Raw genomic sequence first — 27262 nt, forward strand, 5'->3', positions numbered from 1 at the left:
CACGCATCTCCGAGTAATTGGTTAACAAACTTGAAGTTAATTGATTATTAAGGATACTAAAATGTCGTGTATTTCCAAAACCCCATACATTTGGAGTAAATCGTTTTGATAATCATGATCTATCGAAGGATGCGCTTGCGATGACACTAGTTTCAAGTCTGTTGGTGGGTGGGGACAGGGTCCATACAAAATCCGGCATTGTCCTTAGTTATTTTGCTAGAATGACCAATCGGGATTTGGTGTATGGAAAAAATAGTTGGTGACCAATCGGTACTAATGACAAATTGGGAATAACTCTTTTTATTTAGCTATTTATACCCTTGTGATTTTATTTTTATTTAGCGTTCTATTCCATTTTGATTTTGTTTTCCTAAGAAGGTATTTTATTTCATCTATAATATACTAGCTTCTGCCAGCGGTGTCACCCGCATCCCGTGGGAACTACTTCCCGTACCGGGATAAAAAGTAGCCTATAGCCTTCCTCGATAAATGGGCTATCTAACACTGAAAAAAATTTTCAAATCGGACCAGTAGTTCCTGAGATTAGCGCGTTCAAACAAACAAACAAACTCTTCAGCTTTATAATATTAGTATAGATTTGTCAAAATTTTTATTTCAGGATTTTTTTTAACGTAACTGCTCTTAATTATAATACATATTATATGCACTTAATATCTAACATTACATTAATTAAAATAATAACAATCATAATTAAACAATGGCATAAAAAATTGCGTTCAAAATTACTAACTTAAAAATTTAAAAAAATGTTAGGACTAATCAGTATTTGCCATGACCAATGATCAATTAGGTATACAAGAACCAATACAATTGTATTAAGTATTTGTTCAGAAACCGTCACGTTTAGGTTAAAATCGACACAGAAGTACTACACAATTTAGTTACATAATAATAATCAGTTGTAAAACAAAAGGTACCTGCCTATAGTTTTATGTCTTAGATAACGTTTCGTGCACAAATTGAATAAACGCTTATAACGCATGGTCACCAATTTTATCCATGGTGAATTTTCACTTACGCATGTTGTTATGATGATACTTATTTTTTTTCTCTGTACATATAACGCTTTATTAAGAAACATGAAGTTAAGTTATATTCCTCTTTAAATACGTACTTACTGTTTATTTTTCCCTTTACTAACGATCGTGTAAATTAGTAAGTTACCAGAAACATATTTTTCCGGTAATTTACTAATTTTCTAATCTAGGTAACTATTACTAGCCGTTTTCCCGCGGTGTCGCCCGCGTCTCGTGAGAACTTCTAAAAAAATATACCCTATGTTACCCGCGAATATCTCTCGAGTATCTTTCCTATGGTAAAATATTGTTTCAAATCGTTTCAGTAGTTTCGGAGCCTTCAGGGTGCAAAAAAATCGTCTTTATTACATTACCCAGCATAGATTAATTATTTGACGCAAGCCGGCGAATTCCAGATGGCGTTGCTGTTTCTCCCATACGGTCATGGTACAATAATTACAATTACAGGGGTTCTTTAGCTTCCCCGCCGTGACCCGGCCCAGGTAAAGACACGTGGTCACCCCAGGTAGTCGAGACCACGTGCTAACGGTTTTTAAGACAGATGTGACATTGATTGACATCGCTGTATTACAATGATTCTCGATATAAAATTATGTGAATAAAAATTGTAGTTTTTTTTTATTTCTTTGAAGTCGCTTTTTCGATCGGATTTAGTCAGAATCATCACTGAGTGATGAGTAAAATATGTAGTCTATTTAAAGTACTGGTAGCAAATAAGTTTGTAGTTCATGTTAGTTGCAAGGACGTTCTGGTTCAGAAATTATTTTTTGCGAACTATTTATGTACTATTTTTATATCTTTCTTTATTGACTTACCCCAGTTCTTATAATTTGTTGAATAAATATTTGGCTAATGGATTTATTACGTGTATCTTTCTCCTGTCAGTAAATATTTGTACATAAGATTGTGGTGATGCAGCTCGTAGCCGGTAGCGGCGAGCGAGCCGGAGTAGCGTGGCGTGGCGTGGTGGCGCGCGCCGCCACTGCGCATGCTCGCCACCGCCACTGTTTGCACGCTGCAGTCGCGGCCACGCGCGCCGCACACCACACGCACCCATGCATAATACACCATACTAAATAAAAAAACATCCATCGGAATTAATCACGAAACCTAAACAAAAAAATATAAATAAAAATAACATACAATTTAAAAAATATCTCCAACGAAGTGCATAATAATATTAGCTATAAAAATGTGCAAAAATGTTGCTATGGTGCCCATGAAGAAGAGTGTGGACTCAGGTGAGTTTGATAAGAATTCCTCTTAGATTTACGCACGGATATCGTACGCTATAGTATTAATTAACAATTATAGGTTTTATATTGTTTTATCCTTGTCGATACGAAGAATGTGAGAGTTTTATGGTTCATATACATAACAATCGTTAGTGCTTGTTTCCGATGTAGTTAACTTAAATACCATTATTTCCTTCTAGTATCGGATTTGTTGCTAATCGGACGCAGTGAGTTTAGCAAGTTTATAAATATTTTCTGTGATAATGGTGACAATCAAAAGCGTACTGCTTCATGCACAAGTTTTTATACGTGTTTGTATTACTTTTCATTTAAAATGTAAGCAATAGTTAATTCAGTTTCTATTTATTTTTTTGGTATAAGTAATCTGTCCTTCGTTTTCATACGTGGTAATAATAAATAAAAAAATTCATCATTATGGGTCAACGAATAGTTTCGCGAGGCTAGCCAATTGTTTTAAATTAGGAAGCCATTTGTTCGTATTAAGTGTCATGTGGGACTATTAATCGTAACGTCGATAGTTGAGGCGCGGTGGCATTGATCCGCTGAGATTGTTGCCGGGACCGAAGGAGCCACTTATCGGATGAGTTAATTGTAATGGAGATCGTGTGAGGACGGTGCTGCTGTATTGACTGTGTCGGCCGGCTCCGCAGTGTCAGCCCGTCAGCCCGTACATGCGCACACCCGCTCATTTCAATGCACCGCTTCCCTTTTAAAAACATCGCGATACACGAATCGTACACATTCTTCGGAGTTCAAAAACAACGTAATGCGAACTTGTAAACGTTTTTAATAGTGTGGTATTTTGATACGCCGGTCGTTGTAACTGATTACTTGAATCCTGAACCAGAAAGATGAAGTTGCCGAAATTGGATCTATGTAAGTGTAAATGCCGACTTATATTACAACTGGATTACGATTACTATATTTGTGTAGGGAATGTAAATAGTCTCAAATGATTCATGCACGTGTAATGTAATTGCATTTTTACGCATTATTTAAACGCGTGAGAATAATAAATAAATTATATAGGTATCACGATAATGTGTGAATACCTTACACGTCTTTATTATAAACATGATTTGTGTTTTTTATTTCCTATATAAAAGTGTTCTATGACTATTTTTCATTCCGTGCGTGTACCTATTGAAATCTGAAACATTTACGAATATGACTTTGGTAAACAAGAACTTAATTGTGACAATATTTGCGACAGTTCTCGAGACTCGAGGTTAACTCAGAAAAACACGCCTGTATTTTTGTATTTTTGTCAAATCTTTGTAGACATTAATACAATCAAATGCAGGCCTTCGTACGTCACATATTTGAAGTCCTTTGTTAAACGTTTTACACGACAAGACGTTACTATCTATGAAACGAATGAATCGTTTATGTCATTGTTAATGAATGTAATAGAAAAATTACAAGACATTCGGTGTATGACGTCTGTTCTCTTAACGATGTAATGTCAATTACGGTCAGTTAATTAATTTTATAAAATTAAAAATACCCACATTGTGTATTTTTGAAGAATATCTCAGGAAACAGGTTGCACCTAACATTGTTTAAACTAAAATTATACTTTTCTCAGCACCAACACAAATCGTTAAAACAATTCTCTAATAACAAGAAGAAGTAAATGTTTATAAAATTCTAATTACGTAGTACAATTATCTACTTAGGTATCTGCTTAATAAATTATTGTATTACAAGAAATGGGTAGACATGGTCATTTTAACAATCTTCCAAAAACTTTATATCTAGCGAAAGCTCCTTAATTCCCAAGAAATTATTACAAAAAAATGTAAATTCACAAAAGGAAGTCTTAGAAAGACACCAGAGAGATCCATCCATCTTTGCAAGCGATCCATTCAATCTCAGCGCAAAAAGTTTGAAATGTTAAAAGTGTTCCAACCCCGATCTCAAGCGCTTTTCCGTTAACCCAATAACCGTGAGCGATTGCACGAACCTTTCAGCAACGTAATCTCTTTTGCGCAACAAAGCGCTTCAGCGCTTCAGAGATACAGCCACCCCTCAAATGTGACAGGTAATGACGAATTACACGCTATCGTTCATTTGTTTATTTCTTTCGGTACATTAATTATTTACAACTACCTGTTTGTAGTGTGAAGATTGCAGCCTGATAGTTTACGTTAGGTAGATTATGTTAGAAAAACTACTGCAAGCTAGTCGAAGCTAGTCCAATATAACAATAAGATTCATGCTATGAAAATGTTGACTTTCCTTCAATGGATTTGTTTTATACATTCCTTATGACCGTTATCTATTTATTATGCATTACAGTTTAACGACAGCTAGGAAAGAGGAATCAGATCATAAATTGTAAAGTTTCAAAGTGCAAGTAACTTTTATGACATCGTTAAATAAATAAACACTGAGTGTAAAACGTAAAAGCTTCCTACGGTCCTTACACGGACGGTTTATTACAATCGTATCACCAATAGTAATAAAAGCTTAGGTTAAGTCCGTTTACGTTGATCTGATTTGTTTGAAAAAATATTTTAAGTGTTAAATAGATCATTTACAAACGCTAGGTCGGCCGCCAAATCTCTCAAATACCAATCGAACATTAGCCGTCCTCTATTATGATAATGTTGAAAATATATTGAAGAAAGACAGATTGAGATTGTCGTCTGTACGTAAGAAGGCTCTTAGGTATTTTCCCACGAGACGCAGACCCAACCACGGACGGAAACTGTTATATAATACAACTATCCGCTGAATATTTATAAGGATTGTTAGGAGGCAGTAGACGAAACATTCAGAACGCTATATTCAGAATACCTTAGACTGAAAACATCGTAAGTGTGAACGACGTAATTTTTCAATAGAAGGATACTACGAGCTTTGGAATGTTATCTTTCTTGAAAGGCAGTAAACTAACAGCAAAAATCCATTCTGAGGTTTTCACTCTAAGGATCCATTCACACGACATTATAGGTACTGCACGTTTTGTTTTTATTCGTTATCTATAACATCCAGTCTAGACGAGACCTACGCTATGCATTTGAGTTCTATTCTCGAAATAAATATTTAAAGGTTTTATGCTAGTGTGTTTGTTGACGTTACTATTCTGATGCAAAGCAATAAAAAAGTCGTCGGCCTACTTTATTGTGCAAATATTTTGCGTCTGTCCTCGCTGACCGCGAATTAATAATGGATTGTGGTGTAAATTGTTACGAAAACTACTCGAGGATTAATTTGTTAACAAACGTTTAAAAGATTATTCGCTTATTACATCCGCTATTGTATGTTGTTATAAAAGTCCACACAACAATTTTGCAAACTTAGTGTTTACATCAAGTGTTTGTTGAGCCAAGAAAGTGCTCGTAACACCGCAACAAAATAACTCGGGAGTCACATATCAGACATTTTGTCGTAGTCTAAACATAGTTTACCACTGACTCAAAGTTTCACTTGAAACTAAAGACTTCGGTTGTTATTTGTCTTGTCGCCAAGCGCTTAGTTCGACATTTACGATGTCGAACAAATCGTTCAATTGCCGTAATGGCCGATAGATATATCAGCAATGACTGCTAACTCTTTTTCAATCGAAAAAGAAGCTAGCAACAATATATCGATGGTACAATTAAATAAACGTTACTTTTATTGCGAACTCTTAAAACACTTCTGAGAAGGATAAAAAATAGAACATATTTAGGTAGAAGTGGTTCGTCATCATTATTTTTATCACTGCGTTATAAGTAGGTACTACTTTTATTTCCTAAACACATTTTCTGGGAAATCCCCTTTTGCAAATAAGCTACTTTCCTAGAACCATTAATACATTTACATATATTACCAACACCGATTTATGACTGAATTTTGATATAAAGAATAGACATATGTTTTACCCATCTCCAAATTAAGCAATTTCTTTTTAAATATTCATAAACACCGAAGATAAACACATGCGAAAAAATCTCCTTATTACCCAATGCAAATATAATGACGTATTACGAAAATATGCCGATAGATCTGCAAGAAGGTCAAAGCCAAGAGATAAACCTTTCCACATCAATACATGAGGCTCGGCTTAGGCACGGTTATTTGGTAATCCAGCTATCGAAGCTAGGAAATAATTGTCTGGTAATCATAAGTTTATTTTGAAGTATGTTAAATCTACGCTTGTATCCTCGTCCCCAAGAAACAAGCAATTAAAGATATACCAAAAAGTCATTTAAATTAGGCTGAAAAAACACATTTTTCGCTCATCAAATATCACATGGGAAAGCCCCCAAAAACGCCCGCTCTTCCAAAACCACCTCCTACGTGTTTTCCTGGGAAAAATAAGTGGCACAACAAACCTAGAGATAAAAAGTAGCCTGTATGTTATCATAATGTGTAAGGTTTATTACTGCCACGTTTCATCAAAGTCCAATCAGCCTTAACGCATAATTGAGGACACATCTAAAGCCGCAATCTTTCCCATTCATCATATTAGTAAAATCATTACCAAAGGGCAATAGGTTCAATGTTCAAGTTTCTTATGTTAATTTTTATATTATTCATGAAGGAATGCTTTTTTACAGCCTGTTCCTATTACGAGAATTTGAATATCCATTAGCATATATGGCATCAAGAATGCAGAAAACTGATTCCAATGTTTGTAAAATATGTCTAACACTGTATATTTTATAATGTGACTAAAAAGGCCAGCACGTGTCCTGCCTAACAGTTGTAATATTACCTGGCAATGCGCAAGTTTCAATTATCAAAATGGTAACCGAAATTGACGGGTCAATACTCCGATGCTAAATAGAGACGAACATGCGCCCTTATTTAGATTTGGTGTCAAATAAATGTGTGACAACCATCTCCATGTATTTTTGGTACCCTGAATAAACATTGCAACTGTGTACCTACACTATATTGAATGGCAAAGTAACTCTGTTTTAAAAAATAATGCTAAAATTGCTGAATCGAAGATGATAGGCCCAGAGATAGATAGTGGTGACCTGCAGGCGGTTTTTATGTGGCTATATATTTCTTCGAAACGGGCGTAGGCCGATATTCAGCAATTAGTTTATTTTAAAACTTAAGTTATGAATTACCTCATTACCATTTTTAGTAATTGACGTATTTTCCTGGATTTATTAGTTATTTAACGATTTCGCTAAGAATGATTTTTGTACGTTCATCCCTTTTCCCTAAAGAGTCCTTGAACGAATCATACCACTTTTTGGTGGAATTACTGTGCTGATTTCCTTCCCTGAAATAACCGTTTTTATCAACTTACTTTTTCAAAGGTAATTGAACTACATTTGAAGTTTCTGACCCAAATGAGTAGTGCGGCTTTCATATCGATTTTCTTTAAATACTTCTAGTGTGCATTGACCTTTCCTATAAGTTGTACATAAATATTACATTAAGTTTTGATACGTCATTCCTATAGTGAAATGATAAGGGCTTTGGTCATTCATTACAGTATTGATCGTGGTGGCTGTGATGATATGATTCAGTTCTAGAGCCTGAAACACAAAAAAATAGATATAAAATTACTAGTATTAAAGTAAGTACTTCTGTAAATACTTATGTAATTAAGAATAACATATGGAACGCAAATAAATAATTGAGTATTGAGTAATTTGTACCTATTAGTATTATTTGAATTAAGTAACTAATAGTATCCAATTATGTGATACGTAATTTCAATACTTAATGTGACACAATTTGTCGTAAAGGGTTAACAAGTTATTGATCTTCGCGACCTTTTAACCCTACGACTTCCAATCTACATTCTCATTATACGATTCATAGACCGCGCTCTATAAAACTGCACCTGCAATCATTGGTTATCAAGTTATTATAACTGAAATAATGGTACGTTTTGGAAGCGAACTGCCGACTGCAACCGTCGACCGCGCTTACCGCGACTGCACTGCTTGTTTTGAGTATTTTTCGTTTCGGGTCGAGGCGGCAACAGCACGTGCGGTCGGCAGTTGCAGTTGGCAGCTTGCTTTTAAAACGTACCTTAACATTATATATGTATGACGTTGTACCACATATGTACCTGTTGGTTATGCACGAGTGCATAAGCATTATACACACTTAAACACGTGGTTCCTTCTGCGTGCGAACAATTGTTCGGGACGTCTGTACGAAACTATCATATTATCTAGTTCTAGATGATGATTTGATGAACAATCATCGTCATGTTTAGCGTCACAATCTGAGAATGATGATTGTGTCTAATATTGTGAGAACCCGTCTTGAGTAGGTAATATGTCTTGACCGCTTACCTTAACATTTTGCAAAATAACTAGGTACCTAATGTAACGTGTGTGTGATAATCTACGATCATCATCATCATCATCCTCCGAGCCTTTTCCCAACTATGTTCGGGTCGGCTTCCAGTCTAACCGGATTCAGCTGAGTACCAATGCTTTACAAGAAGCGACTGCCTATCTGACCTCCTCAACCCAGGAAACCCGATACCCCTTGGTTAGACTGGTGTCAGACTTACAGGCTTCTGACTACCCGTAACGACTGTCAAGGATGTTCAATGACAACCGGGACCTACAGTTTAACGTGCCATCCGATAATCTACGTGTGATAATCCACGATCATCGCTAAAAAATATACAAGTATGTACGTTTGAATATAAACTTCTAAATCCATTTAAACTTCTTCCAAAGATGACCCACATAAGATATGATCTTGTTATAATAATTGTTTGAGCTAGTACCTTGCAGTAATGTTCAAAATATACCCTTTAGAACGCTTACACTTTTTTTTAGTTAACTAATTGTATAGATACATCCAGTCTTACGTGAATGACTCAATAATGAGGGTAAACCCTTTGCCGTGTGTACACTAATAGAAGATTAAACAGGTCAGCTGAGCTGTGACCTAGGTTCAACAATGGCGGGTCAACGCTAACTTATCTAATTAAGACAGTTGCGAGCACGAAGGAGAAACTTTTCTCCTCCGTGGTTGCGAGCCACCGGCCCTGTGCAAATTCATATGCAAAACTGGATTATAGACTATACCTACCCGCCATTTTACAAGCGTCCCGAGGGAACAACTTCCCGGCGCTGGATAAAAAATAATCCGTGTGGTACTCAATAATAGAGTAGTTTAACAAAAGTCCGTTCAGGAGTTTTTGCGTGAAAGAGGAATAGGCTTCCACAATTTCCCGTTAGAAGACTTTGTTTTCGCAATACATACAGCAGATGGCCAGAAAGGGCAGGTCAAAACTGCACGTGCGAAGCCTTACAAGAGTCGATTTTAATTATCCTCTATAGTTTTTGTAGGGAGACCTCTAAGCGACAAGCCATACTTGTGCTAAAAAACTAATTATTACTTACCTAGATACAAAAACTGTGTGGCTAATGGAGCATGCGGTGCGTCATAAATTCATGATTAACAACCATGTACGCTGATAAGATTTACCATGCGAACAATTTTATGATAACGCCTGCCTATATAGAAAATTCAGTATTATGCAATACCTATAAATAGGGAAAAAGAAAACGTATCGTAACTTAAGACCTAAAGTGGACCTAACTAACAAAATATGTGTGAGAGAAGGCCTGTGCCCCAGTAGCGGATTTACCAATAGGCCAAGTAGGCCAGTGCCTAGGGCGGCAGATTTAGAGGGGCGGCAAATTTAACTTTTTTTGTTTACAGATTTTTTTTATAATTATACGAGTACACAATCCATATATAAATAAACGATTAATAAACGCACTGTTATATATACTTAGGTATTATGTGATCATGAATTTAAAAATATTCCAATAGCATTTCAATAAAAATAAAATAAAAACTCGTAACACAGGATCTTCCTGTGTTATCTGCACGACCAGGATGGCACGGGCAGAAGGAACAAGTCCGGAGGGTGCCATTCTAATCTGCAAAGCCTAGGTTCACTACCAGTCACTGCACGCTATTCAAATTTTAAACAAAACTACAACATTGCATGCGCAAGACGTCGAGGCGGCACTGAGAGGGGTGCCAGTCCGGCTGTCACCCCTCTCCTTCTTGTTTATTTTTGATTACTTAATTTAATTCCTCAAAGTTATACAAAACATGGTGCAGGGTGCGCGAATAACCCGAGCGCCGCGGGCTCAGGGGCGCCGCGGTACGCTCCTGTACCAAGTAATTTCAATTAAAGAAGACGGATCACAATCCATATAAAATTGCCCCACGTCCTATAACAATGTAACGTATCTCAAAAAAAAGATAAAAATGTAAAAAAAAATATGGCATACTCTCTAACTTCTTTTTTTTACACCTTCATACGAAAAAAATGCTTTAAAAATTGTTCAGGCGCTGTTATGAAAACATCGTTCATAAGACTATTTACTGACCATTTTTTTAAATCATGTTTTTGTTTGATAGGGTATACCTCACAGGTGGTCCCATAATCATCAGGTCAGGACCTGATGATGGAAACCCTGAGAAATCTAGGGCAACTTTTGAAAGTTGTGGGTATGCGCAGGATAAAAACTTGTCAATGAGGTGTATGTCTGATAACACTATGCAACAGTGAAGGTTTGGAGCTGATCTGATGATGATGATGGAGACGAAAGAAGGTCGAGGGAACTCAACAACTGAATGTGTAAACTACCTTGTGTTTGGGCTTATATTATTTGTATTGAATAGACCTTTGCAACAGTGAAGGTTTGGAGCTGATCTGATGATGGAGACCAGAGAAGGTTGAGGGAATCGACAACTGAATATGTTAACTACCTCGTGTTTGGTCGTATATTATTCGTATTGATGAGAACTTTCCACTAATGCGAATAGTAAAAACTATACTTGTTACTTGTTGTTTGTTGTTGTTGTTGTTGTTGTTGTGTGTATTTTTTTGTAAAAAAACTTTTTACAAAAAAATAAAACCGACTCCCAAAACACTGAAAAGCAAAAAAAAATATATTCTTAGATGCATCGGCCCAGAAGTTAGTGTCTAATGGATGTAGGTACCTAAGTTTATTTCGCCTACGACTTATATGCCGATGCACCTAAGAATAGTTTTTTTTTTACTTTTTAGTGTTTTTGGGAGTCGGTTTTATTTTTTGTAAAAAGTTTTTTTTTTTCTTTTCAGTAACAAGCATGTCACTATCCGCATTAGTGGAAAGTTTTTCGTATGTCATTTATATATATGTCATTTACATTTATAGTCATTTTTTTCGTATGAAGGTGTAAAAAAAAGAAGTTAGAGAGTATGCCATATTTTTTTAATCATGTTTATCTTTTTTTTGAGATACGTTACATTGTTATAGGACGTGGGGCAATTTTGATCCATCTTCTTTATGTGTTGTCGTATAATGCCGGGCGCGTTAGATTTGTCCAAAGGCCATACAGGCCTAGGACATTCGATTCCATACTATTCGATAGATCACTCGATTTGAGAGGATTAGAAGTCAAATAGGTTTTTCAATAACAATCTTTAAAACCACCAACCAAGTCAATTCCTAGCCTGAAAAAATAATAAACATGGGATTGCTTGCGTTATATGGAGGTTTAGCCTTGTAAAATGTCAAATAGACAAGCAAATTTGCTGCAGACGTCGAAGAAAAAAAAGCGCTCACTTCGTTCGCGGTTTCTTCTTTATTTCTAACTTATTCTGCTTTTCTCAATTTAACGAAAAGTTGGAGCACCGAAGAAACAAACACATACAACTGACTGTCGATCCAGTCACGGTTTCTTTTGATTCCGCGTTAAATTTGAGAAATTCTCGAACAAACACTACTTTTATGTCCCAAAACTCAAAAATTTTCGCGCTCGCTTCGCTCGTGATTTCTTTACACTTAAATTTTTTATCACATATAGCTACTTTTAATGTCCCAATATTCAAAAAAATTCGCGCTCCCTTCGCTTGCGGCTTCTTCACTTCACAGTTGCCTTTTATTATATATGTTTAGAACTTTTAGTGATCCAAAACTCAAAAATTTTTGGGCTTGCTTCACTTTATAGTTGTTTTTATTTTTCAACATTTTTACTACCCTAGCAGAAAAAAAAGGTAGCGTCGTTTTTAAGTCCTTTTATTAATAAGAAAGTAACTTCTATTTTCTATATGAACTTTCTTTTCTTTATTTACGGTACTACTTAAGTCCCAAAATTTTAATACATAGGCTCCAACACCAACAAAGAGTTATTTACGTTTGGGCTACATTTTAAGTAATTTTTGTTTTGAGTTCTAAAATATAACAAAAAATTTAGCGCTCGCTTCGCTCGCGCAATCAGAACATATGTTCCCGTGTTTTTACATTCACCAACCAGCAATAACTTATGTACGATTGGGCTACATTTTACGTAATTTCTGCATACTTGATAACTATAAAAAAAAATTCGCGCTCGCAACTACATATGTCTCTGTTTTTCGTATTGGTTTGAATTGCAGTTGGAGGGCGCCGCAGAAATCTCGCCCAGGGCGCTGGTAGAGTTAAAACCGGCACTGGTCAACATTAAACTCTTCAGTATATAGCGGGTTGCAAAAATAATCTAGTAACTGACAGAAATATCATTAAGTTCACAATCATTAGGGGTTATGCGAAGTCCGTAGAGAGGGAGAGGACACCGTAACCCTGAAGTCTGGTAACTTGCTCTACTACCGGGAGGGAGACCAAAAGTCCCAAGGTGGTGTCGGGTTTCTCGTTCACAAGTCCCTCGTAAGCAACATAACAACCATCGACAGTGTGTCGAACAGGGTGATATACCTAATACTCAGAATATCCGAAAGATATTCGCTGAAGGTCATTCAGGTATACGCACCGACCTCGTCACACTCCGATGATGAGGTGGAGACTATGTATGAGGACGTAAGTAGGGCCATACATAGTTCCAAAACCCACTTCACTGTTGTTATGGGGGATTTTAACGCTAGGTTGGGCAAGAAAAGCGGTGATGAGTTGAGAGTGGGGCAATTTGGATATGGGCAACGGAACCATAGGGGACAGAGGCTGGCTGACTTTCTGGAGAAAGAGGAACTCTTCATGATGAACTCTTTCTTCCAGAAGCCGCCTCACAGGAAATGGACCTGGTTGAGTCCCGATGGTTTCACGAGAAACGAGATAGACTTCTTCATGACCGACAAGAGACGGATATTCAGTGATGTCTCTGTGATCAACAGGGTAAAAACCGGAAGCGATCACCGAATCGTAAGAGCCTCACTGAATATCAATGTTAAACTTGAAAGGTCCAGTCTGATGAAGTCTACGCTCCGACCTACTCGGTCCCATATTCAAAACCCGGAAAGCTTTCAACTCGAGCTCTCTAATCGCTTTGCTTGCCTTGAGAACTTAGTGTCAGTGGACGAGATCAACGACGGACTAGTGGAAACTGTCCGCACGGTAGGGTCTAAGTTTTTTAGACCCTGCCGTAAAAATAGGCCTCAAAAACTAACCGAGCAAACCTTAAACCTCATGGCTGAACGACGCTTGCTACAGTTGCAGTCTTCCCATGATGCGAAGTCATATAGGCAGCTCAATAGACGAATATCCAAATCCTTGCGACACGATCTGCGTCTCTTTAATACGAATCGTGTTAAAGAGACCATACAGCGAAACCAAGGCTCCAAAGTGTTCGCAAAGGACAAGTCTATTGGGCAAAGCCAGATGACTAAGCTGAAACGGGAGGATGGCAGCATAGCGTCGACCAAGGCAGAGGTTTTAGGCGAGATCGAGAGGTTCTATGGACAGTTATACACTTCGGTCGCAAAGTCCGTTGACAGCTTGGCAGGAGATCCAAGAGCCAAGCTGTCCCGACATTATACCGAAGATATCCCGGACATCAGTCTGTACGAGATTAGGATGGCCCTGAAGCAGCTTAAGAACAACAAGGCGCCGGGTGAGGACGGAATCACTTCAGAGCTTCTGAGAGCGGGTGGAACACCGGCACTTAAAGTCCTCCAGAAGCTCTTTAACTGCGTCCTGTCCGAGGGCAAAACGCCTGAAGCATGGAGCAGGGGTGTGGTGGTGTTGTTCTTCAAAAAAGGTGACAACAGCCTATTGAAGAACTACAGACCCATCACACTTCTAAGCCATGTTTATAAGCTGTTTTCAAGGGTTATCACGAACCGTCTCGAGCACAGGCTTGATGACTTCCAGCCTCCCGAACAAGCCGGTTTCCGAAGAGGCTTTAGTACCATAGACCACATCCATACGCTGCGGCAAGTTATACAGAAGACCGAGGAGTATAACTTGCCATTATGCTTAGCATTTGTGGACTATGAGAAAGCCTTTGATTCGGTGGAAACATGGGCGGTACTTGAGTCACTCCAACGATGCCATATTGACTATCGGTACATCGAGGTGTTGAAGTGTTTGTATAATAACGCCACCATGTCGGTCCGAGTACAGGAGCATAGCACGAAGCCGATTCCATTGAGAAGAGGCGTAAGACAGGGGGACGTAATCTCCCCGAAACTGTTTACTGCCGCAATGGAAGACGCCTTCAAGCTCCTGGAATGGCAAGGACTTGGCATCAACATCAACGGCGAATACATCACTCACCTTCGGTTTGCCGACGACATCGTAGTCATGGCAAAGTCGATGGAGGAACTCAGTATGATGCTCGAGGGCCTCGACCGAGTTTCACAACGGGTGGGCCTGAAAATGAACATGGACAAGACGAAAATTATGTCAAATGTCCATGTTCAGCCCACCCCAGTCTCTGTTGGAAGCTCGGTACTCGAAGTTGTTGACTCATATATCTACCTAGGACAAGTAGTCCAATTAGGTAGGTCCAACTTCGAGAAAGAGGTCAACCGCCGAATCCAACTCGGCTGGGCAGCGTTCGGGAAACTACGCAATGTCTTTTCGTCCGACATACCTCAGTGCCTCAAGACGAAAGTCTTCAACCAATGTGTGTTACCAGTGATGACTTACGGCACCGAAACGTGGTCTCTCACTATCGGCCTCATCTCAAAGCTCAAAGTCGCTCAACGAGCTATGGAGAGGGCTATGCTCGGTGTTTCTCTACGTGATCGAATCCGAAACGAGGAGATCCGTAGACGAACCAAAGTGACCGATATAGCCCACCGGATTAGCAAGTTGAAGTGGCAATGGGCAGGCCATATTGCTCGCAGAGCAGATGGCAGATGGGGCCGAAAAGTGCTGGAGTGGAGACCACGGACTAGCAAGCGCAGCGTAGGACGTCCACCAACGAGGTGGACAGACGACCTTATAAAGGTCGCCGGAAGACGCTGGATGCAGGTCGCTTCCAACAGGTATCTGTGGAGATCAAAGGGGGAGGCCTATGTTCAGCAGTGGACGTCCTATGGCTGAGATGATGATGATGAACCTTTGTCAGTTCAGAAGTTTACACATAACAGGGAAACCTCTTCAAGTACGTAAGATCGATACTTAATCGTATCTGCTGGAGTGGTTCATGTCAATAGTCCAATGGGGGGGGGAGGTCAAACAGGACCTTTTAATTACCAGGAAAACACTGTAACTATGGTGATATTCTATTCGCATATACTATTCGCATGTATAATATTAGTAAACCTTGATTTTTATGGTCCTTTATGTAAATAATCTGTAAAACAACATAAATTCAACATAACCTATTTTTGTGAAAATATGATATAGCTCCTATACCCCATGGATTTCAAACTGGATTTTTTGGCACAATCAAAGGTCTATCATAATGAACCCATTGGTACCCATTTCGTTGCTGTCGATTCTGGGTTTTTTTACTATGAAAATTTGGCCATCTCCTTTGTAAATCCGCCACTGCTGTGCCCAGCAGTGAACTTCGAAGTTCGTTTTTAACTATTATGCATAACATGACTTAACAGCCCATGCAAAATACATAAAAAGATCTTTTAAAACAATACGTATGCAAAACAAACACGTGGTACAATCATAGTGTTGTAAAATTTATTTATTTATTTACACCTCTAACCTACCATTACCTACAGGTTTATCTTAACCTAATGCAATAGATATAAAATAATTAATATCTAACTGCGCACTACATCCATACAGTTAAGAGATCAATCATACTGATTGTCCCAAAAAAATTGAGCAATCTAGATTCGGCACAGGTAGACAAATCTATATAACGTTACTCAACCTCGGCTTAAACGTATAGCATGACCGAATTTGTTTCCACTTAGCAGTACTAGGGCATCATAAGATGAAGGATATAGCAACGAATGAATTAAAATGTATGAGAACAAGGCTACCCCGGAAGACAAGCCGTCTGCAGGCCGTCTAGCAGTCATAGTGCATATAAATATTCATTCGTTATACACATTGTTGCAATGCCATACAAACGTAGTTCGTGACGGATGCGTGTATGGTAGGTACTTTGCATACTACATTCATAAAATCAGTAATTATCCTCGAGTCAATGGAGTTTCGATTTGGTTTATTTATAGTTTTGGTTAATGAATTGATTCATTTATTGTGACATGATACTACATACAAATTATATTATATGCCCCCGTTATATGCCTCCCACAAAACCGTGTACACAGTTCGACTGTGGAGTCTTTGAGAGTTCTTTTTTTTGTCCTAATGCGTAATTGGGGCACTTATATAGGTGTTTCATTATGTTCTACAACCAATAAGCAAAGATGAGCTTGCCTGGTGATACTTGTACTTCAGGGTTCCTTCATAAAAGTCTGGAATGTGCATCCTTTAGTCATGTTTCAACTCGATCTTTATGAATATCGATTATATTGTTGAAATGTTATCTACAATTCCAAAAGTAGGGCATTCTTTGAAAAAAAATATGGGATCATGAAATCAAAGCTACATTTATAAAATTTCAGAATGGAACGATAATACTCTTTCATTTGATCTTTTTGTTGAATGTAGTTTAGAGATGTTTCATGTTACGTGACCATAGACTGACATGTATCGTCATATTGAAAGACTTGCAACACGTATATAGTGCCTGATATTCTCTGACTTGCAATATCGGAGAATAATATAAATATACTTGGATATATTTCCAATACTGCTTTCATAAAATGTACGCATCATTTTAACTGTTTCCTATCTCCCAAATATGTATATGTATAACATGAACACGAAGAAGTATAGACCTATTCACAAACGTGTGAACTACAGCATGTTGTGCAGGTACGAACATAAATGGGCACATTTAAACAACAGTTTCAATGTAGAAGGTTTATTGATGGTCCTGCATGGCCAGATTACTATCACGAATGACAGTGCCAGCCAGCCAACCGAGACGAAACCTCAGTTTTATTCAAACTAGTCTGAAACAGGCCCCATTGAAAACACTATGAATCCGCATTCACAATTAATGCATACTAATAAAATGATGGCCATCCATATAGCTTCATTTATGTTTCCACGCCATTGTCATAAAATTCTTTGTTTATGCCACGCTACTGATAGACAGTGCAAAAAACATTGAGAGCATCTACCTATCCATTTGGCACAAATATAAGGAAATAAACCATTTTATTGCTTCATCAATTTCGATTTAATTAATTATAATAGTAAGTCATTTCAATATTTACTTAGCACTAATTTATTCAGAATATTAACGACTTCTCCGGCTTTGTAATGCCAAGAACATAAAGAATAGCTTCGAAGGCAGGAGAAAGAACTTTTGATAAAACCGCTAATGTAATGACATGAGCCAAGACCCTCATGGCACTCGGGTCGGTCCCTCGCGACCTTGTGTACTAATTAGTGATTATTCTGCGAACAGTTGGTGCACCCACTCGCTGCTCCAGCCAATCGACGCAGGTGGCTCACAATTTGTTGTGCATTGACCTCGCTCGCTAGACCCATCGTGGATATCTACATCAATTAAACTAAGACTGTTAATCTCCTCCTGTAATTCATGTAGCTGATACTCGAGTAGACAACGACGTATTCATTGCCGCATTGTACTTACCTACGTCAACATTAATGCGCTTATTTATGAGCTTATCTCATTGCCGATACACTGCTCTAACTTATAAATCTCAAATAATGTTTGAGTTAACTTTCATTCCGTTATCTGGTGAACTGATTATAATGGCCAGTCATGAGGAAGACACTTTGATCTGATTTAAGCGTTTCTGCATTGAAAGGATCGTTGTTGATTATAGTGAAGTGTTCCCCTCCGTCGTTATCTCATCATCGGACCACATAACGTATTCTTAATTAATGCCTTTATTGATCGCGTGCAAAACACAGCAAGCGTCGCTGTGTCACGTGACCACATGCATACCGTGTTGTATACGAAGTTATAAAAATAAATTCATGTAACTCGGAAGTAGTCCAGTTCCAAAAGTTTGAATATATCAGATATGGTAAAATTTAAAGAAAAGCTCCACACGTAATTTTATCTGTGTCAAGGTGTATGTCGCCCCAGGCTTGTGAAAACACATCGATGTCCATTAAATTTATTATGAACGAACGGCAGGAATAGAGACGAGGTGCCTGTATCATAAAATCGATCGTCCACCACTCACGCAGTCTCATTGAACGGTGGTACAATTAGAATTTATGTTACGATGTATGTAGACGTACTGTTGTCAACGTATAAAACTAGCTCAGTACCTAGTGCTTCTTAAATTGCTTTTTGGCCGTTAAACTTTCTACTGGAAATGTCTACCCAAACTTCAGGTAATGTTCGTAGTCACTGGTTATTATCGGATTTGACTTCAGACCCGTCCAGATATACTTTAGTGTAAATGAGACCCGCCGCCCACTGTCAGTCATACTGTCATTATTTACTTAGGGTCATAACCCTAAGTAAATAATGACAGTATGCTGTTTCATCCCAACCTTTCTAACAATAAGCATAGTTTATATCTAAATGCGACTGTCACTTTCACTTAGCCCTTGTCGTACCCTTATTAATGTTTGTTTGTCTTCCACAGCTATCCAGAAGTCATGTAAGCCAGCTATGCTGGGTCGCATGTGGCAGGCGAGCCGGCGGGCCCTCAACCTTGAGCATAGCCCAGCTCACCAGTTTGCCTGCAGTCAGTGGCAATCCAGTCCACATCCCTCCACAGTCTACCTTATATACAGGTACGCGACATCGCTTTTGCTATAAGAACCGGCCTGTGGTGTAAAAAAAATGTAACATCTTCTAATTTAAAACTAATGTCTGAAAAAAAACTTCGACCTAGTTTTTGCGTAAGAATGTGCCAGAATTAACAACGTGTACACGCGCAAATTGTATGAAAGGAAACATTATTTTATTGCATTGTTTTTCTTTTAACTTCCACTTGACGATTATAAACTTACTAGAATATTTACTTGTTTACCTTTCAGATGGTTGTTCTTCGTGTCTGTGGTGTCGATTGGCGTGGCCAGCTTCTCTTGCCAGCGATTGCCGCGGCTGTACGATGGGCCTAAGGTGGAGCTGAACTATATGAAGTGGTTCATCTACTTCACCAACTGGGGCTACTTGCTGATAGCACTGCAGGCTGGACTCGCACTTGCTGTCCTGCATCGGTACAGAGCACAAAAATTCAACTCACGTAAGTTTTTAAACTTTTTGAAAATTTAATATAAAAATAGCAGGTGGATTTTCCATTTTCACAAATAAATAATTTTCTGGATTTGGGATTTCAATCTGATGTGATGAACTAAAGGAGAATGATCAAAATACCTAATATAGAAATGTGAAAAAAATAAGAAAATAATTTATATTTTTCACTTTAGGAGTTTTCACATTCGGTATGATGATTTTAAGCAAATGAGAAAATTATAATTTGCTAGGGACATTTCCATATTAAACAATGATTGACGTTTCAAGTTACGTGAGTATGAGCCCTTAGCCAAAGACTCGTGATAATATTATAATATAAATTATAAGTTATGATAGTTGAGTAATTATTACTATTAAAAACATGACTTTTTATTTATGATTCTGTTACAATAATACTTATAATATTACGTCTTACGTCTCACGTAAAGGCAAACGTCAGGGTGTTTTAGGTAAAGGTTGTGTTTCTGAAGTCTTTTGGGTTTACTATAATCATGTCGATCCTTGATTCTACTAAATCGATACCGATGGTAGTGAGGAAAAGATATCACGCCAATCGATACGAAATTATCAAAAGTGTAAGGTATTGTACATGATCTGAGGATTTATTGAGAAGTTTCGGTTATTGTCTAATTACTTGAAGACCTGGATTTTTGTAGGAAAATGAATACTTTTATTCGATATTTTATAATAAAGAGTAGTCTATAAGAAATAAAGATTTATTGTCCAACAACACTAGAAGGAATTCCATAAATCGGCCATTCTTCTTTTTTCGGAGGAAAAGTTCGGTACATGTTAAAAATCAAAATTTTACTCTTTAATACCTGAATTCGTCATGTTTCTTCTCAACACTTAAGGCATCATAAAATATTTAACGGTTCTCTGGAATACCACGACAAGATTGTACTTTAGGACTGCATTCTCGAGTCATTATCACCTGCACAAGAAAATGCAGTTTGTTACAATGTAACGAAGCAATATCAAGTTCAATGACACATCTGCACTAGACTTTGGCTCCACTGAGCTTGCATCAGTAACATAACTCATACGTAAGATGAAGCAAAATGTATTAATATAAATAGGTTTATATTTCGTCCAAGCGATACATTCTGTCTACATCCTAAAAACAATAAATGTTCCATTAAAATATTCCACACTAACAAATTAAAAGTCAACTATGAATCAACTTCGAAGAAGCAAATAAAAAATTCATAAACATGTTGACGAAAACAACGATGAATGAAACTTGGTTTTAGTGATTAAATTCGGAGTCTTTTTCAGTATATTTTTAGTTTAGGATTGAGTAACAATAATATTCCTTAAATAAACTACAACTTGGTACTTCCGAGAAGGTTAAACGGTCTCGGTGGAAACTATGGTAAATTACGATGTTTTTGTTAATCTTATTTTTCTGGCTGAAACGTTTGCACAATTTACTAAACTAAATCTCAAAATTTCTTTATTACATTCTTTCAATGTCGTTGAAACAAGTCACATTAGCTCATATTTTCATACGTCTTCATTTCCTGTGTTTAACCTTCTATTCAAATAATTCTGTGCTTATATATTTCTTTGAAATTAACGCGGTTTTCATCTACAGAGATCAAAGAGAAGCAGGACGAATATAAACGCAAACAAGACAAAATCATAAACACACAGAACGCCGTAAATTACTCCAGCTAGTCTCATATCCGTAAAATGCAAAACCTGCAGCCATGCGACGTATAGTAATGTTCTACTGCCATGTTTACTAAACAATCTTGGCGCATATCGATTTCCGTTGCAAGATTGAACTGCAGGAGGAAATCAAGTGAATGACTTGAGATTTTCAATTGCTGCATGATTTTACTGAATCTATGAACTAGTTCGCTCTGACATTGCTACTAATTCTGTGGTTGCTTGTAAGTTTTACAGGACTTATAGAGTTTTGAACTCATCAATCAAGCAGTGATAGAAAGTACGGGCCACACTGTTGCCGGGTCGGACTCGTCAATGTCAAGTGAATCGCGTGGGTGCGTTTATTACACAAAACGGTTTTCTCGGACAACGCTACTCCTCACGCGAATCAATTAATCTGAATCATTGAGTCGCATGTCGTCGTACACATCAAAATGCTCGCTAGGGATCGATTGAACACGTGTTTTGTTTTTCGTCGCACTATGCGTTAAGAAGTCTAGACTGTTCATCAATTGAGATGAAACCTCCTAATAACAACGTTATTGGTTCGCTTTGTCCTATCGTATTTGTTCTCATCGATACTTGTCAAGGGCAATCATATTCAAATAAAGACATTTGGATAATATTTTGGTGCACGCTATCGACGGGGGTCACGATCGCTTGATTGGTAGCAATTTCGCGTCAATTAAGATCAGAGTGGAGCGGGCCCGCTGTCCATTGTGCTTCAAATTATCCTTATTGGTTCCTCATTCCGACTGAGCCCAGTCCGAGTATTATTCGCAGCTATTGTTGAACGGTTGAGACGTTGTCCACTTCAATACCAAGTGCCAGACAATTGTGTGCGACATAAAAGGATTTATACAAACGGTCACTTTCGTTAACTCGCACGGATACATGGCTGTGGATAATACGGTCTCGTGTATTGTTGGATACGAACACGTTGGATATCGTATTCTATTCGATTCAAACGAGGATTGCAGCTGAGCGACTTTTTTATTAACAAAAATAACAGTTTCTGTTACGTAGGGTTTACATTACTTGTTAGTCTCGTAGCTAGAAATGTTTTGACTAAATAGAATCGACTTAAGCTAACACGATTCCTCTGCTACCAAGGAGATTTTAACAAATTATGACATCTATTTTAATTCTCTAACTAACAGCATGTCTAAGCGTATGTTTACGTGTGTTTATAGTCAACCTACGTTTTGCAGCATGCGAAGAGGACGAGATCCCGATACCATTGGGCCGGCGCGCGCGCACGCCGCTGCTGTGCCGAGCCTACTGGCTGTCTCATAACATTGCCACGGACTTGGCTTTCGTCATCTCGCTTGTTTATTGGGCCCTAGTACATGATCCTAGTAAGTACTACTTATACAGTATAATATGGGCACTTATGTAATTTAAAAAACTTGAAACATTTTCTCACGTTTTCTGAAGTTTTATTATTTCACTCACGGGTGGCTATCTTCAGCAGGCTATTTGTAAGTTATGCTACGGGTATTAACACAAGAGATATATAACAATATTAGGCGCGTATACTTTCATATACTAGCATATTCTCCCGACCAAAGAATCAACTATGTATTTACGTCATGATCATGATGTGTGACTTTTACAATAAAATTACGGAAAAACATGTCTGTAATTTTGATCGATTAGGTATGCGCCTTATAAAATAGTCATAGCTTCTAACACAAGTGAACAATTTATCTTTCCAGTAGGTACTAGGACATCCAGTTGTCTACAAATTGATATTAATGTATCGATTTATTTAAATGGTCCACCTCCTGTTTGAACTGATTTAACAATAATGGCAAATAATGGCAGATTTTTTCTTAAAAGCCTCGTACTCAAATACTCGATACGTCACTCGTACTCACTATATAATTCTAAAATCAAAAATCTCTTTTGCAGAAATCCACGAGGTGAATGCCCTAAACGTGCTGGTTCATGGCGGGAACTCATTGTCTATGCTGTTGGAGCTGGCAGTGACGTCACATCCCGTGCGAGCCGCGCACGCGCTGTACAGTGCAGGCGCGGGACTCGCGTATGGCGTGTTTAGCGCGTTTTACTGGGCTGTTGGCGGCACTGACAGGATTGGAAGGCCAGCTATTTATCCGGCCCTAGATTGGAATAAACCTGGTTAGTTTATTTTTGAGAAGTTGTTACAGAAACTAGGTACTATATAACTTTTCAGGTGTAACTTAAAGGCCATAACACAGGTGCCTACTGGAGCAGTCGGTTTTTATGAAGGCAGAATCGTCAAATTACAAAAAAACTAACATTCATGCTCCAGTGACACGGTAATAAGAATAATTAAGAGTCATTTGTTCTAACGAATCCCAAGTTAAACGAATTTATTGCAATTTTTATGGCCTGCGTAAGTAATTTTAGAACGCCAAATTAGTATTTTGCACTACTATAAGACTCGTACCTATATTGTAGGGTTTGATTGACTATGAAGGGTTTCAATCCATCTTGAGAATTTACACAAAGCATTACCTAATCTTATTATTTTCTTCTATCCAGGCTCAGCATTCGGCTTCGTAGCCCTCTGCGCAGTGGTGATGGTGTTCGCGCACGCGCTCGCGACATTCGTGGCGGCCGCGCGCACTCGCCTCGCTTCGCGCATGCGTGCCCGCAACCACGCCGACCGACTCGCCCTGCCCACACACTGATCGCACGGGAAACTGCACTAGTTGTTACTTTTAACGTGCTTGGACATTTTATTTTTCGACTGTCTTATTCATAGTGAAGTCCTAAAACAAAAAAGCCAGAGCAGCGACAGAACTGTTTTGTCTTTGGTAAAAAAGAGACGAAGGAGTTCGATGGCTAAAATAGGTTTTAGTCACGTACGCCACAGACTATAACACAATAGGAAATCCACTGTCCCCTGTGGATCCGCGTTTGTAGCATACAGGGGGTTTAACGTATGTCTGGAATTATGAATAAAGTGGTAGAAAAATAAAATTAAGAACAGTGTAAACATTTTTACGCTGCGAACAAGCTGCGGTTACGCCCTCGTGACTCACTTTTCTTGGTCAAAGTGTGCATTTAATCCCAGTGACAGTGCCTTTTTTTGCAAAACTTTATCGAAAAGATGACAATTAACGTATTAAGCCATTGTCACATACAATTATCAGTATAGATTTTATTTCCATCTTCATTAATGTAAAAAAAATCATTTATCGGCAGAAAAGAAAATATACTGGCACCAAAATCGTCCCAAATGGCTTATACCTAAGTTCATTAGTATATTTGACGAAGTTAAGCGACAAGTGTTTTTGTCGCTTTCCTTCAAGAACTTCAGTGTAACGTCAAAACAACTTAGTATTAATTGAGCCTCCTGCTGTAAGTTGTATTACGAGTTTATACATTCATGTTAGAAATATCTGTGTTTATGTCTGCACAGTTCTCATGAAAAATCTCTTTTAACGTAATAGTCTTAATGTTTACACACGTAGTTTTTATACTAAAACTGCGAGCATAATATTATAAGGCGTTAAGCTTAAGTTATGCAAAACTATAAACATGTAAAAGAAGCTATATTTTCATTTCAATAATGAAATAGTTGGAATGCTTAATTGCTCAGTTCAAAACATTCCTAGCTTCATACAGGATTTGTGCACATCAAAGATAGGCATGTACTTCTGTTTATATAACTACGACTGTAAAAACATCTTATGTGTGATGTTCAAAAATGTCTGCCGTGATATCGATGGTCAAGTACAAAAACGCATCTGCAAGCTTTGAGAAATGCCTTCAGGACAAACATCTGGAAATAAACGGACTTCATTGAATGGTGTCCCGTTTTGCACAATTTTTACAAAAATTGCAGTTGTATTCTTGTTCAAACAGCCTTCGATGTACAGTGAATTAAAATAAACCTACTTGTAGTAGTATGGGAATTGCATGCAATCAATAATATTGCATTAAATAATATAATGAATATTGTGAATCGCTTTTAGATAAAATGTCGAGTGAATGAGCGGTTACTCCTTAATACAGTAACTGCTTTATCATTAATGTTCGTTCGACTTAAAGCATTCCTATTTTTCCAAAGAAACTTAGCATTAAGTCAATGGTATGTGCATTATACCTTTATTAAAAGCGGCACCTGATGTAATGTAGTGCCTAAAATTGTACTTTAGAGAATACTATCTGTTTTGAGTGCAAAACATTCGAGCACCAGCGACCAGCATGCCCTTACTGACCAAAGTTATCGGGAGTAAAAACCTATTGTTTTTTTCTGTCATGAACTTTGGATACGTATATTTTCAAAAAATACGAAGAATCTTAATAACTTCAATAGAAAAAGATCTTAATAACTTTAATAATGCTCCTGATAACCATAGGTCAAAAAAGGTTGGCGTGTTTTATTGTAAGAGGCTATAGATGTTAACCTCATTGTTATAAACTTATACGGGTGCATAATGGATTAGACAAGTATAGAACGGAACTTCATGAACTCATGGAAATCAAGACCCAAGTAACCACAAAATAAATATTGTAGTTACATGGTTTTTCCACGGTTTTTCCATCGTTTTTCCATCTGAAAATATGGTGGTAATTGAAATATTTTAACACATTAGAATTGGCTTTACTCTGTTGTGTTATGTAGGTGTACTTTTAAAAAAAATAACAACAAAAATATGTTAATACCCAATAATGGTTCTATTTTATTCGATTTTAGTCCATTATGCACCTCTTAAGTGGCGGCTGATAAAACAATCTATGCGCAAGTTTACACTAATATGTAGTATTTACTCGAATTGTGATATTTATGTATGTATCGATTGAATTGGTATCGATTTTATGAAAATTACGATATTTTGGCCCAAAGGTGCGATTGTTAAATGGAGGGAAATGGTTCGTAGAAACGAAAAAGGTCACGCTTGAGAAAATTATACCTATTCGTTACTGGGTTGCAGGTATAGATAATTTATATACCTAAGTGAAATATTTTAGCTCAATTGCTGGCGTAGCAACCTATGTGCGATGTTTTTATCATTGCAAAAATTATAATCGTAACTGCCCACTTATAAGTGGACCTTCTTTTTTTTCGTAAATAGTGTTGTTATCCTAAAATATTACTTATAAACACCTTACACTAATAATGTGCCATATTTCAACTCCCTTGATCTTGAATCAATTCGGGTTACCATGTTGAAAAGTTGAAAATAAAACCAGTTTTCCGCACAGAACTTTATAGGAGTGTGACATCTAACAGAACAGAACTCTATCACCTTGGCCCGTCAATATCTTTGAATATTATTGATTTTATAATTATATGTATTAATTTATTATCATTATTAGAATATTTTTTCATGGTGTCCTTGTTCATAAACTGTTGTTAGGAAACGAGTAAATAACATAGGTATTATGTTCAATTAGGAGCAGCCCGCGGGAAACTAAGTAATTCTGCATTTCCATAGAAATAGTAAATTACTTATAGCTAGATACTGTTGTCGTGAGAAGCTGAGTTTGCGAACATTCCTGCCTCGCTCCGAACTTAATTTGTGTCAGCATTTATGTAAGTGAATCTACGTAGCGTAGTGTAGGACTTATTAATAGTGATATGAATCGTTCCTAGCCCTAATTTAAAATCGGACAAAATGCTGTGATGCAATGTTTCTTTTAATTAAATTACTGTTAATTAAACTAATAAGCAATAATAGACTTGTAATCTCGAAATTGTAAGCAATAATTTAATTATTATAAAATTGTAATGGACTGTAATCTCTCTGGAAATAACTATTGTATCTTCTAGTATTAAAATAAAGAGATCCTCAGTATTCTGGTCTATTTCAGAAATTGGCCGTGAATTTATTT

The 27262-nt window shown here is 37.5% G+C and overlaps 1 protein-coding gene across 4 annotated transcripts; it reads left to right on the forward strand.

The window, feature by feature from the left end:
- Positions 1-2038: 2038 nt before the first annotated feature.
- Positions 2039-27244, forward strand: LOC124633583 (protein rolling stone-like). 4 transcript variants are annotated; one of them, XM_047168873.1, is made up of 6 exons: positions 2039-2299; positions 19140-19290; positions 19537-19745; positions 22624-22788; positions 23345-23572; positions 23960-27244. In XM_047168873.1, the coding sequence occupies exons 1-6, from the start codon at positions 2251-2253 to the stop codon at positions 24106-24108; spliced, it is 951 nt and encodes a 316-aa protein (XP_047024829.1). In that variant the 5' UTR covers positions 2039-2250; the 3' UTR covers positions 24109-27244. The 4 variants fall into 4 exon arrangements, with proteins under 4 accessions (XP_047024829.1, XP_047024831.1, XP_047024841.1 ...); XM_047168875.1 differs by having other exon boundaries at positions 22642-22788; XM_047168885.1 differs by lacking the exon at positions 2039-2299 and adding an exon at positions 2960-3190 and having other exon boundaries at positions 22642-22788.
- Positions 27245-27262: the final 18 nt, after the last annotated feature.

Source organism: Helicoverpa zea, chromosome 1 (genome assembly GCF_022581195.2).
Source record: "Helicoverpa zea isolate HzStark_Cry1AcR chromosome 1, ilHelZeax1.1, whole genome shotgun sequence".
Lineage (NCBI taxonomy): Eukaryota > Metazoa > Arthropoda > Insecta > Lepidoptera > Noctuidae > Helicoverpa > Helicoverpa zea.

Excerpts from the sequence above, each read along its gene's own strand:
- LOC124633583 (XM_047168873.1), top strand. The coding sequence starts at position 2,251 with ATGTGCAAAAATGTTGCTATGGTGCCCATGAAGAAGAGTGTGGACTCA. Across the intron at positions 2,300-19,139 it reads GAAGAAGAGTGTGGACTCAG|CTATCCAGAAGTCATGTAAG; the intron begins GTGAGTTTGATA and ends TGTCTTCCACAG. Across the intron at positions 22,789-23,344 it reads GGCCCTAGTACATGATCCTA|AAATCCACGAGGTGAATGCC; the intron begins GTAAGTACTACT and ends TCTCTTTTGCAG.